This window comes from Malaya genurostris, chromosome 2, assembly GCF_030247185.1.
Source record: "Malaya genurostris strain Urasoe2022 chromosome 2, Malgen_1.1, whole genome shotgun sequence".
NCBI lineage: Eukaryota > Metazoa > Arthropoda > Insecta > Diptera > Culicidae > Malaya > Malaya genurostris.
The window spans coordinates 12,697,831-12,712,960 of NC_080571.1; the positions used below are offsets into that span (position 1 = coordinate 12,697,831).

Consider the following 15,130-nt stretch of genomic DNA (forward strand, 5'->3'; position numbering starts at 1 on the left):
AATTTAGCTCTTGTATTCGAAATTAATTCCAGAATCCAATAACTGAGCTTTGGGCCGGAATCCAGCTCAAGTTCCTAAATTCAGGTTCATGAATTCAGCTCAAGAATCCATTTCCAATTCCAGAGTATTTTTTCAGATTCTAACGTCAAAATTTCACTCTGGTTTTTTTTATTTTGTTCCCGAATTCATTTCCAAAATCCAGCTTAAACATTTTGTTCATTTTTTGCAATGACTGAGCAAAAATATATATTGGAGAAGCCAAGTGAAAGAAAAACTAACAGAAAAGATGAATTTTTGGAAAAGATACGCTCAGAGACAGGACTCGAACCTGCGTTCTTATGCATTCCGTGCATACGCGCTACCATTTCGCCACTCTGATCTTGTTTTTGCCACTCTAAAACTCGAAACAGACACCGTCACCCGACCGATACCTTACATCCAAACATCTTCTCTGTCCATCAAACACTAGTCCTCTCGCTTTATACCTATTTCTCCGATCAAGCAGCTTGTCACCTTCATTTTGTTCATGTTTTCCCAGTCGGTTCCAAAATTCAGATCTAGAATTCAGGTCCAGAGTCCAGTTCCTGTTCCCAAACTTTAGAAACCAGTTTCAGATCCAGAATCCAACACTTAAGGTGAAATGTAGTCTCAAAAACTTTTAACCGCTTGAGTTGACCGAATCACCGCACAAAGCATAACAAGAAAAACCGACACATAGAAACCAGGAATATTTTCAGTGATTGAGCACAGTGGGCTTACCATTCGTTTTGTTGGCTTGTAAAAAAGACTCATTGATTCGTAATGGATTTTTGAATCTTTCACACTTTAAATATATCCTATTTCAATCGTTATTGTTATTAATTACTATTATACTAGAACTATGAATCATGAGTAATTATGATTGACTAACATGAGGTTATATGTGTTTGCATTGCCTAACTTGCTTACCATGTATATGCCTGAGTTTAGAAGCAAGCTTGGATTCTCATTCAAAAGAACAATTGAAGACAAGAAAACATTCAAGTATTTTCGGTATCTTTGACAGTACAATCTGAAGAAACACCTATTATTACACAGCCATGCATTATTGCTTCAGTAACATCAATGTATTTAACTCAAGAGATTTGGGTATCACTAGCATTATAAACGACAGTTACTTAGAAAATAAACGATTCCTTACAATACCCATTTTAATGTATTCAACTCTCAATTCGTGTCATTATTTGATATGTAATTTTTTCTCACGATAAAATGCCACCATGCCAACCGCGCATTTCTCACTCCATCTCAATACAATAATGCAGCGCGCAGGAAATAAAAAAATGCGGTTTTCGGTTTATGTTAACTTTTTCAAATTTCGGTTATTTTGGCTAAAGTTTTATGATTTCTAGTTACATTTTCAGATTCCTTGTGAAATTCTGCTACAAACACTACTTTTCAATTCTGACACCATCCCCGTGGAACGGAACAGTAACCGTTTATACATTTCAAAAACCAATTACGGCTCGGCAATGCGGCAATTTCGAAATTCTAAGAATACTTAGTTGTGATAAATTTAATTGCGAAAACTTAAGTGGTTTTTAGTTTTTCGAAAATCGGTCTAGTTTTTGAATAATTGATCAAAAACGCTACGCGCGAATTCCGCTACATCTCACCTTAAGTCACAGTAGCAGAATCCAACTCCAGAATTTTGCTATCGTTTTCGATGTTGATTCCAGAATCCAATTACCGAGCTCTGGTCGGGAATCCAGTTTCAATTACTAAATTCAAATTTCAAGCCCAGAGTTCAGTTTATAAACCAGTTCCAAAATCCTCAATTCCAGAAACTGACTTTAGAATTTTGTTTCTGAATTCAATATTAGAATACAATTCTAAAATTCATGTCCAGAATCCAGTTCCTGATTCATAGTTGCGGAATTCAATTCCAGAATCTTGCTCTTGTTTACTTAATTTCAGAATATAGCTTATGGATCCATTTTCAAATTCAGTTCCAGAATTCAGGTCGAGAATCTAGTTCCAATTCCAGAAATCCAGAATGCAGTTTCTAAATTCAGGTTTCCGGTTCCAATTTCTGAATAAATAAGTCCAACTCCAGAACCGAGTTCCCGAGTTCAGTTCTAAAATCAAGTTTCAGAATTCAGATCCGAAATTCAGATGAATTCAGCTCATTAACTCTTCTTTGAAACATATTGTTAAATTATCATATTGTTACATCAAAGTTGAACATCGTTGAGGCCATTTACCTCGTATGCGAGAAGCAACATGGTAAGTCCAGACTACCATTTAGTTTATTCTTTATGATCCGAAAATGGATTCGGGTGTGAATCTGACGATCTAGAAATGAATTGGGGAATTAAATTCAAAAATCCGGATCAGAATAACATAACAAAATCATAACACAAGTATATCAACAGTTGATATGTATAACAATTTGTGTTATTCTGAGATATTTAACAAATGAAAAACAGTTGAAAGTTAAAAGTTATGATAACTATATAATAACAAAACCAGTTATGATGTTTTATTCTTATGTTTTATGTTTCGCTGCAGCCGATCAACATGGATTTGTTCCTAGGGGCTCAACGAATACAAATTTAGTACGTTATACATCATTTATCATCCGTGAAATGGGAAAAGGTCATCAAATAGATGCTATTTATACTGATTTATCAGCTGCATTTGACAAGATTAATCATAGAATTGCACTAGCAAAACTTGAGCGCATCGGTTTCCAGGGAAGGTTCCTTGACTGGATAAAGTCGTACCTTATTGGCGGCGAAATGTCGGTAAAAATCGGAGACATCACTTCTCAGTCCTTTGCTATCACATCTGGCGTACCACAAGGAAGTCACCTAGGACCTCTTCTGTTTCTAATTTACATTAATGACGTCAATCTCTCGTTGAAATGCTCTAAGCTCTCATACGCAGATGACTTCAAATTATTCTTCAACGTGTCCTGCCAAAACGATGCTAAGTTTCTTCAGGAACAACTTGATATTTTTCGGAAACTGGTGTCAGGTCAACAGAATGGTACTGAACGCATCAAAGTGTTCCATAATAAGCTTTAACCGTAAACGAAATCCAATAATGTTCAACTATTCGCTTCTCGGTGTTGAGCTACATAGAGTAAGCTGCATCAAAGATCTTGGTGTCATACTTGATAGTAAATTAACTTTTTTTGAGCATATATCGTACATCGTCTCTAAGGCATCCAAGCAACTCGGTTTTATCTTCCGAATGACGAAGTCGTTCAAAAACATCCATTGCTTTAAAGCATTATATATTGCCCTGGTTCGCTCTGTACTTGAGTTCTCGGCAGTAGTCTGGTCACCTTATTACCGTAATGGAGTACAACGAATCGAAGCTGTGCAGCATAAATTTGTCCGATTTGCTCTACGTCAGCTGCCTTGGAGAGACCCTTATAATCTTCCTACATATGAACACAGATGTATCCTAATTGGACTTGAGCTACTTAGCGATGGACGCAACGTCTCTGAAGCAATGTTTATTTCCGATTTGATACTTGGTCATAGAGACTGTCTTGGACAAATGGAGATAAACATCCGATGCAGAACTCTCCGGAGCAACTCTTTCCTCGTCATCCAGTTTTCTAGAACAAATTACGCGAAGAATGAACCCCTGTCTAGTATGGCTCGCATATTTAATCGGTGTTATACAATATTTGATTTTAATCTATCTCGTGTCACTCTCAAACGTTTATTTATTGCCTTTTTTAAAATTTGACCTATTATTGAATGTATTTAAGAACCTTCGTATGTAATTTAATTTTGTTTAAGTGCAGTGTAGTTAATGTTTGTATGTAAAGTATACCTCGTATTACCTTTAAGTAAAAGTGTATCATTTGGATTTTGTATTATCTGTTGGTACTAAAAGATGAGGAGGTTTTGCGCCCTTTTGAGTAAGTACTAATAGTTGGTCAACTCAAAAGGGGGTTTTTCCCTGCTCCAATAAACAATAAACATTATTACTCCAGTTGTTATAATTTTGTCATTGCTATCTGATCGGGATTGCCTTCCGGATGTTAATTTTGAAGCTAGAACAGAATTCAAGACCTGGAGTTCTGGCTTTGAATAATAGTTCGAGTATTCGGGTTTAGCTTTTAGTTTCCAAATTCTGCATTAGGATTCTGAACCTAAACTTTGGACCTGCATTGGGGAACTGGAATTGAAGTTTGGATCTAGCTTCTTAAGCTGAATTCAGGAACTGGATTCTGGGCTTGGATTATGGAACTAAATTTGGAAATGGGAACGAAATTCAGAAGTTGGATATTGGAACTGAATTCAAGACTTGGAACAGGAATTTGGAGTATGATTCATGAGCTGGATTCTAGATTTGAATTCTAGTACTAGATTCTGGAGCTAAATTGGGTAACGGGAGCAAAATTCTGATATTAAATTCTGGATCTAAATTCGAGAATTGGAATTGGTTTCATGAGCTGAACTCAGGGCCTGAATTCTGAAACTGTATTGAATTTTTCGGGATTTGGAACTGGATTCTCGACCTGAATTATAAACCTACATACGGGAACTGGAATTAAACCTTGGACGTGGATTCTGGTACTAAATTGGAAAACTGAAACTGGATTGCGGAGTAGGATTCAGGAACTGAATTCTGAAGTTCGAAAACTGGAACTGAAGCTGGATTTGTACCTGATTCGGTTATGAAATCATTAGTTATTTGAAAACGCACGGAACTTCAACTTAGTAGATTTGTTATAACAACATATTTCACTCACTTTCATTATTCCCATACATTAGAACTCCTTCGTTGTCTAGCTTATATTGACAGTATACAAATTTTCAAATAATTGAAATCTTTGTTATTATAATATTCCCGTATGGTTCCGAACGAACCTGCTCCCTTTTCCAAACATGTACATCCTTAAATCTTAAAGCCAATATTTCAGATACCAGTAGACGAACCCACCAGAAATGACTTCCCGGTAGTCGCATATTAAATGCGTCATTCACTCCAGTATCAATTCAATCAGCAATACACTATCACCGCACACACGAAAGAAAAAACCCTTCCAATCGAATTCCGCCCAAACTCCTAACACCATTTTCTTTATCGTCAATTTCAGATAAACAACTCTCGGAAGGATCTTGCATATTCTCCATTTCGGAAACGGATTTCGGTGCCCCCCCCGTCTAAACCAGGCGAACCACAACGGGAAGAGATTCAGTTTAATCAACCACGACGCATAAATCGGGTGTCGCCGCATTTTACATCCGTCGGCGGTGGAAGAAGTGGAAGTGGAGACCAACTTGGAACTCTGGTGAATGAATATTCAAAATAAGAAGAAAAAAGTATACGTGTAGAACCCAGTAGCAAAAATATACCGAACCCTAATGGAGCCCTAATCAACCGTGGAGGATTGGAAGGATTTGCGGGACCTTTTCGGGTTCGGTTTGAAGCGCACCCGAAAGGTTTGCCTAGTGTTTCCCGGGATATGTTTTAGAGAGAGAGAGAAAGAGCGAAAAAAAAGGAAAACTCCTAATGGATCCGTTGCTATGTGATTGTGCTGCCAATCTATCCTGGAAACAAAGTTTTCCCATCCTAAAGTGAGGTAGATTTATAAATATCTTCTTTTACGCATTCAAGAAAAGCCGCATTTCGATCGAATCGTGAGCGGACGACGGATCCGGAACGGAAAACCCGCAGCGACAAACGCAATCGAGGTACAAATGAAAATTGCACGGAAATGTGTTCGCTAACAGTGGCGGTGAGAAAACGTAAGAAAAAATACCATTAATTTTCGGCTGGATAAGAAAAACAAAGCCTCTAACCCTAGGCGCAAAACCCCAAGGTCGCTGGGACCTTTCCGAGTTCTATGCCGAGGGGTCAGAGAAAGAAAGCATCACATTAAATCATTGCTGAAGTCGTTGTGAATGTGATTTCCGTCGTTGTTTGTGTTCATTTTTGTTCACATCGTTCGGTAAGAAAGTGTGTTTGTGTATAAGAAGAAGAAAGAAAAGAAAAAAAAAGTGCGCTAGTAAAGAAGCAGAAATCTGCCATTCTGAGTCACGTGAAGAAAGCATAATGGCGAGATACGTGACAAAGCAGAATTATTATTTATGGTACATCGTTTGTCTAGTTGGAATGCTGGAACTGGGCGATGTCAGCCGGGGGAGTGCCCAAGGCAGTGCTCTTGTGGAAGCCAGTTCCGTCATTGGCGATGAGAATGGTAAGTTTCGTTTTCGGACAACTTTGTGTTACTGTAATTGGATTAGGGCAGAGAGGCAGAACAGAAAAAAATGAGTAGCTCTTACTCACTGTCGAATATGCTGTTCGCTAGTTAACTTGGTCGGGGATTTATCGAGAGTCTGTTCTTTTTTTTCATCGTTGAGGATGCGATCCTTCTTCGAGAAAGCAGTGCCCCATATTAAGAAGACTGTGTGTTAGAACACTGATTGCACGAACTTGCTTTCCGTTTTTAACCCTCATCTTCATCCAATCAACCTAGTGTCACGTCCTCTTTTCACACGTCATGCCGTGTCAAGTTTCATTATGATCTAAATGCCAACTTGCTCTATCGGCCTACTGTGTCTAGGTCAGTGACCTGAAACTACTCAAAAAAAAAGAAAAAAACAAAACGAGATTCAAGATCCAGCAGTACACATCAGACTCACAAAACAGAACGAAAAAAAAAGGAAGCCTGCTGCGTCCGACTGAAAAGAAAGGCATCCCGACAGCAGCCCGGTAGGATCTGTGTTACATCATTCAGTCCGGTTTCTCGCTTCCATCGCCGCATGGCACTGCTCCGCGGGTTGCTTTTAGGGACCATCTAAATCCAACATTTTCTTTTTTTTGCCCTCGCTGTTCGTACTTGAATAAGGTAGGTAGGGAGGAAATGAAGAACGAAGATACTCGTTCATATCCTTGCTGTATAGTTATTATTATTTCTTAATTTCTGTCGCGTTCCTTTTGCGCTGTAGTTGTCTCGTCACTCCGCTTCGGAACAAGTTGCATTCAGAAGGAATATTCACGGGACGGATGATGAAGATGATGATGATGATGATGATGCTGCTGTTCGTTATCGCAATGGTCCAAGCGAAGGGTTTCACTGTAAATTATATTATTATCTTAAATGGGACAAGTTGAAAAAGACGGGATCTGAATAGTCGTGAGCTCTTTGTTTGGTAAAATGAACGAATTTGTCGTTTCCCCCGTAAGAAACTGCAAATGCACTCAGATGTTCCAATGTACCAAGCGAAAGATGACTGGTAGTATTCTGGCGATTCATTAATTTGGTTAAAACTGAAATTTTGTATTTGACCGTTTAGAAAGTAAATTAAGAGTCGGTAATCAATCAACGCTGAAAAGGGTATGAGTCCACATTACAATATTTACCTTGTAAATGGAAACTCTTTAAACTGTTAATAATACTGTGCGACTCCAGAAAATAACAAAAGCAAACCCGATTAACTCGAAAACCGTCATTTGTACAGTAATGGTGTACAAGAAAAAGTTGTACAAAATTGATTGAATACTCAAAAAAAAATTACCTAAAAAAATACCTATCTCTACATTTTTTGTGATAATTGTCATTTGCTAACCGACGGCGTAACGTGATGATTATTTACGTGATTTACCACTACCAAATATGCATTGGAAAGCTTCTGTCATATAGTTTCAGAAAGAGTATGCGCCTTTTTACTGAAGCGTAGACAATACTACTTTTTTACGGTGAAAGCTTCGAGTTTTGAAACGAATATACTACTTTTTAGTATTTATTTTATTTATTTTATTTATTTCTTTATTTATTATTTATTTATTTATTTCTTTATTTTATATTGAACTCCGCTTTTATTAGTGAACTTATTACAGCTCTCCTCCATGATAACCCTTATGACCACCTCTTAGTAGTGTACGAAGTATCTGTGCTCTTCAAAAAGTATCGATTAATGCATTAAAATTAACAATAGCAGTACTACTTAATTCAAATTAACGATAGCAATACTATCTAGCACAATCTTGACATTCTTGCCCCTCTCTTATTTTATAAAAAATTCAAGAAGAAAATTGATTTTCAAGATCCCCTTCTCCTAGTCTGAATCCGCCCACCCCCCTGATCTTGTTTGACGACGAATAAGAAAATGTTACAATACACTTTGTCAGGTATTCATAAGCTTGTCGTGACCACCTCTGAATAGTAAAAAGTACCTGTGCCAAGTTTGGCGATAATTTACTGAGTTGTTATGGAACTTAGCTCTTTGCCCCCCCCCCCTTCCCCCCACTCTCCCCACCTTAAAATATCCAACCTAGTTAGGTGTGGTGAGTTTGAGTTGTTTTGGAGTTACGTTCGATTATATTAACAATTTGAACTTTGCTCTTCCCTTGGATGAGACCCTTACTTTATCCATCCGTTCCCACTCTCTTCTTAAAAACACTCTTATGATCATCTGAAGCGCCAATAATATCTGTACTCAGCAAGAAGTATCGTTTTATGGAAAATTCTATAAACGTCACATTAAACTTCCTTTTTTAGAGGCACTCATTATATCCACCCCCCACAAATATCCTTTGAAACCATACTTGAGTTTTTTCAAAATGTGTGTATGGTTTTAAAAAGTATCAATTCTCTTTAAATAAAATAAATTTCGACATGGCCTCCTCAAATTAAGAACGCTTGCTACCCACTCTCTCCCCTGAGAATGTCCTATGATCATCTCTGAAGAGCAAAATGTACCTATGCCAAGTTTGATTGCAATACGTTCAGTAGTTTTGGAATTATGCATCCAACCCCCATATAATCATACCTACGGAATGCAAAATGTTTCTATGGTTTTCAAAAAGTATCAATTCTCGCAAAGAAAGTTGAAACAAAATATGTGCTTTTTTGCACAAAACAAAAAACCCCTAATGTTCAAACTCTGCGGCGACCAGTAGCCAGTCGTCGTTCGTTTACGCCCGAGACGTCAGATAGGATATGGCACCTAGTGTTCTTCTTAAAGGGTCACATAAATAGTGTGGACTTTGCATCTGCTTAGCGGTTCAAGTTGGACTGCTAGGCGGAGATGGCAGTTCTACTTGAACTGCTTTAAGCACTGACGAGCCGAAGGCGAAACGCGAAGAAAGTATCAATTCTCGTCAAATTAGACACATTTTTTCATGACCCCCCTTGTTAAGGACACTTGCTACGCTCCCTCCTCCACAAAAATACCCTTATGAGCATCTCTTAAGAGCAAGAAGTATCTGTACCAAGTTTGATAGCAATCCGTTAATTAGTTCCGGAGTTATTACATTACAAACATTAGACCCCCCCCCCCCCCCCTTTTTAAAGGCACTTGCTACATCCACCACTCATATAATCATATCTAATATATGCAAACTGTTTCTATGGTCAAAATAAAGTATCGATTCTCGTCAAATTAAACAAATTTTTTCATGACCCTCCCTGTTAAGCACACTTGCTACGCTCCCTCCCCCCATTAAAATATCCTCATGACCTTCTCAAAAGAGCAAGAAGTATCTGTGCCAACTTTGGTGGCAATTGTGTTCAATAGTTTCGGAATTGTGCCGTTTCAAACATCACACCCCCCTTTTTAAAGCCACTTGTTACATCCACCCCCCGTAAAGTCATATCTAATGTATTCAAAATGTTTCTATAGTCTTCATATGTTCTGCCAGCACTGCTGAGTTTTGGCTAGTTATTTTTAAAGCTCCAGTTTTCAACGAATTTTAGTCTGTTATATTGTTGAATCGATTCAAAATCGTAGTGCGCTCATTACCTAACTATCGTCTCTTCATCTATTCAAAACATTCACAATCATTCAGTTACGGATTTCATCGTGATTTTGATTATTCTGTGGCGTTTGTCTGCCGACATTGAAGTGCTCATTGTGTGCAAACATCTAAACAATAACAATCATCTCTAGCAATCATCTTGCTCTCTGCTACTTGTCAGAGTCTGTGGTGAAGAACAACATGGAAAAGAATTGTTCCAAATGCAGCCAAGTAATCACCGGTATTGATTCTGTTGTTTGTCGAGGATACTGTGGATGTTTATTCCATATGACATGCTCTGGTGTTTCGCGCGCACTTATGGGTTATTTTACATCGCACCGTAGAAACTTGTTTTGGATGTGTGATAACTGTGCTGGCATATTTGAGAACTCGCATCTCCGTTCTATAACTCAAATTGCCGATGAAAAGTCACCCCTAACATTGCTAACGGCTGCTATAAATAATCTGCAAACTGAACTGAAACAGTTAGCGAAACCAGATACTACACTTTCTACGCGCTGGCCTAAAATTGTTCCTCGCCGTGCTGCTAAACGTCCCCGTGGACCCGATTTAGATAAGCAAACAATAGAGTGCCAGTCTGGCTCAAAACAAGTGGGAGCAAACGTTGTTTCTGTTCCTAGTGTTAAACCGACTAGCAAATTTTGGCTCTATCTTTCGAGGATTCGCCCTGATGTGTCTAATGACGAAATTTCTTCGATGGTTCGTGCTAATCTCTCCATGGTTCAGGATCCGGACGTTGTTAAGTTGGTTGCTAAGGGTGCTGACACTAGCAACATGAGCTACATCTCATTTAAAGTTGGGCTAGATCCAGCATTAAAATCAACTGCATTAGATCCTTCAACTTGGCCTGAAGGAATTATGTTCCGTGAATTTGAAGATTATTCGGTCTCAAAATTTCCAAATCTTACTCCGAAGATAACATCACCTCAAGGAACACCAATGCTGATCCTGACTTAGAATCAATGCGCTCTTTGTCGGACGGTGGGAACCATCTGGTTCCCATCACAGGCGAGTACCTCTCAACTACTTTGACAAACTCAACAATCCATCGTCCTGTGTTCCAGCTTATTACCTCTGTTGGAAATGAAGCCGTCCGCACGTTCTACCAGCCAGATGATGAACCACGCTTAGCTGTTTGCGCCTTTCCAGGTGAAACATTAACATCTGACTTGGACGAAGAAGCAGTTATTTACCACAAAATGCATTCTCACAATTTTGGCGAGGGCATCATTGCCCCCGTCACAGGCGAGTACAACTTGTGCGGCACTGCTAATTCCAATACTACTTCCTCACATTTTCAGCGTTGTCGTCCCAATTCAGTACCTGAAATTTACAATTTGAGGATGTACTACCAAAATGTTATCGAATGGATCGCAACTTTAATAATAGCTTACGCAGTCGTGGTGGTGGAGTATTGATCGCTGTTTCAGCCACACTTACTTCAAGCGAGGTCATCCTGGATTGTTCTGCAACTGAGTCTGTTTGGGCTAAGATTTCAGCGCCAATGAAGTATTATTACATTGGAGCAGTGTACATTTCCCCTCGAAAAGCATTATGCATTATGCAAATACTTCTCGATGCTGTCGAACGAGTATCTTCTCAGGCTAAGGATAATGACGTCATCATAATTCTTGGTGACTTCAATCAACCTGGTCTCATATGGACCTCATCCGAGTACGGTTATGCTTATCTTAACCCAACGACCGCAACAATGACTTATGCTAACCAAGTATTCCTAGATGGGCTAGCATTCCACGGTCTAAGACAAGTTAGCACGATTTCCAATCACCAATCGCGTTTTCTTAACCTCGTATTTATCAATGAGGCGTCTATCTGAATGCACTGTAACAGAAGCTCCTAGCGTTATGGTTCCACTTGATGATTTTCACCCGGCGTTAGAAGTAGTAATTTCTGCTAGCAGCCGTTCGTTGCAATACGAAGAATTGATTCCGTTTGATCGCTTCAACTTTCGTAAAACAAATTTGACAACATTGCGTCACTTGTTGTTGCAAATTGATTGAAGTACGCTATACAGTTATGTTGATATTGATGCTGCCGTTACCCACTATAATCGTCAATTGCATAATTGTGTTGAGAACTGTGTACCTAAATGTAAACCTCCTAGAAAACCACCTTGGTCTAACGTCACCTTACGGAATTTGAAACGTATTCGTGCCAAAGCCTTGCGTATATATACAAACAGACGTTGCCCTATATCTAAGCATCGCTTACACTTGCTACGCTCCCTCCCCTATAAAAATGCTCCCTAAACCATCTCTGAAATGCGAGTAGTACTTATGCCAAGTTTGGTGGCAATTCGTTCAGTAGTTCCGAAGTTATGGCGTTACAAACATACAAACTTACATCCATTTATATATATATATATATATATATATATATATATATATATATATATATATATATATATATATATATATATATATATATATATATATATATATATATATATATAGATGAAGAAAACAGCCACCGAAAGTCATCGTATATTGGTGAAAGTGTGGTAAAAATTCTCAAGCTGAGGGAAAGTATTGATAATGATTTACACGGTTTAAAAGTTTATTATTTGGAAGACGAAGAACGATCTTGCTTTCCGTTTTTAACCCTCATCTTCATCCAATCAACCTAGTGTCACGTCCTCTTTTCACACGCCATGCTGTGTTAAATTTCAGTATGATCTAAATGCCAACTTACTCTATCGCCCTAGATTATGATTAAGACCCGTTGTAAATGCAAGAGGAACTTCGCAAAATCACTCGGAGTTACACAACCAGCCATTTGCTAACGATTGTAAGCAATAGGTAATAATCAGAAAGGTAGGCAATCGGGTTCCGTATGAATTGAAGCTAACGGACATGAAGACGTCGTTTCTTCACGTGCTAATAACTGCTTCAACGGCACGAAAAGGAAAGATTCTTTGTATCGAATTGTTACTGGTGATGAAATACGTCGAGCAACGTATGGAAGTCAACAAAAATCAATTCATACGTGCATTGTAACCAAACCGGTCGAATTTTTCAAAAGGATAGTCGTGAATTGCCAAAAAGATGTGAAATAGTAGTGACTTGCGATTGACAATACTTCGGATATTGAATTTGTAACTTTTTTTTGTCAATAAAGTACCCAATTTTGACCAAAAAAAAACTTCTTTATCCACCTAGTGGTGTGATAATGCCTCTCTCTAGCCATTTAAATAGTTACATTAGAACATTTTTAGAGACTGTCCCAGAAAATATGGACGCACTTTGATTTCGCTGTAAATAAGTCACAAGTGTATGATATTCAAATTTTATTTGATATACTGATAATATTAGACTACAACAACAGAATATTATTCTCAACATTTGCTACTTAGCCATTGTAGACTAGCTGGCGCACCTTCTTGCGAACGTTCCTCATTAAATTCCGTACACACCTCTTGGCGACAAGTTTTGACACTTTTTTCCAAACTTTTTCGAACTGTTGAATGGTTTCGGCTACCGAGACATGTTTCCTAAAATGTGCCTTCGTTAATGCCCAAAATTCTTCAATTGGTCGAAGTTGTATGCAATCATGTCTTTTGGGACGAAAGTGACATATTTGATAGTATACCATTCTACCGTTTATTTCGAGTAGTGACAAGAAGCAAGATCTGGCCAGAAGACAACAGGATCCTTGTGGCTTCGAATCATGGGTTGAAGTCGTTTTTGTAAACATTCCTTGATGTATATTTCGCTGTTCATTGAAACAAAACACTTGCCAGACCATAGCTTTCTTACTAAATTTTGTGGTATAATATTGTGGTCCCGGCAAGGATTTGTAATCGACTTTCACGTAGGTTTCGTCGTCCATGATTTTATGCAGTTCAATTTTCCAGCAAGAATCGTATTGTACAGCTTTCGAACCCTCGGCCTGATCGATGATTCTAGTTTCGGACTACGTTTTAGTTGTTTCTGCTTATTATAGGTTCGAAGATTCAAACGTTCTTTAGTACGAAGAACATTTGACTTCGAAATGCCCACTTTTTTGGCCACATCCCGAACTGAAACCTCCTTCTTTTGCTCGAACACCTTCAGTATACGTTTATCCAACTGAGGGTTAGCAGGACCTTGTTTTCGACCCCTTTTTGGTTAATCCTCAAAGGTGTTATCCTCGCCGAACTTCCTGATTGCATTGCGCTCGACTTTTTCACTTACTCCTTCCATTTTTGCTATCTTTCTCAGTGACAGTCCGCGTTCTGTGCATCATTTGTACACAATTTTTCGACGTTGCTCTGCTGAAAGTCCACGCATTTCGAAACAAACTAATAAAAACGAATAAATAACTGCACAAGTGGTTAGAGCAGAGTGTAAAGAACAGGACGCAGCCATAAAAATTGACAGATTCTGCACCATTGCGAAATGGCAGCAGTTTTTGGTTGCGTCCATACTTTCTGGGACAGTTTTTAGGATTCTATTCTCGGCCATTGGTATTGTGAGCTTATCAATTAAATCAAATAAATTGTAGGGCGATTTAGAATTTTTTTACGGTTTTTCGCCCTTTTCATTGATGGTATACAATTTCTAACCCACTTTACCCTATATTTCCGGATCCTAAAGTCGGATCCGGATAAAATTCAGGAATTACGTATGGGCTTACAGGATCTTTAATTTGAATCTAAGGTTGTGAAAATCGGTCGCGCCATCTATGAGAAAAGTTAGAACACATAATAAAATATGTGTTCTAACTTTTCTCATAGATGGCGCGACCGATTTTCACAACCTTAGATTCAAACACATTTGACTCCATAACTCCCGAACCGGATGTCGGATCCAAATAATTTTCAGGAATTTTGTGTGGGACCACAAGACCTTTCATTTGAATCTAAGTTTGTGAAAATCGGTTCAGCCATCTCCGAGAAAAGTTATCGCAAAAAATGTGACATACACACATACACACACAGACATTTTGCGTACTCGACGAACTGAGTCGAACGCTATATGACACTCGGCCCTCCGGGCCTCCGTTCAAAAGTCGGTTTTCACAGTGATTGCATAGTATTTTTATAAGTGAGGCAAAAAGGAAAAAGTCTGTATTGAATTTAATAAAAATCAAATATACACGCTTTTGTATTAATTTAGGGATTATCCTATGTTTGTATTTAGGGCACATAACCGTTTTTTTACGAGAACGACAAAAATGACAAGCATTAGTTAAACTGTTTTATCTCCAAGTAAATCTGTATTTAATTTACAAGGTTCCAAATCTTGAATCTCAATCTTATATCTCATTAGTATCCGTTCTCTATGATTTTTGCTTTTAGTGTCTAGTTTTTAGCTTTTAGATTTAAAACCAGTTTTTGATCATGAAATGGATGGAAAAA

At 38.2% G+C, this 15,130-nt stretch overlaps 1 protein-coding gene across 1 annotated transcript in view; it reads left to right on the plus strand.

The window, feature by feature from the left end:
• The window catches only part of LOC131430499 (nephrin), a 422,669-nt gene that overhangs the window by 54,975 nt on the left and 352,564 nt on the right, over positions 1-15,130 (plus strand). Inside the window, exon 2 of the mRNA XM_058595533.1 lies at positions 5,105-6,208. Within this exon, the coding sequence (XP_058451516.1) occupies positions 6,064-6,208 (145 nt within the window). The 5' untranslated portion in view covers positions 5,105-6,063. The remainder of the gene's footprint in view (positions 1-5,104; positions 6,209-15,130) is intronic.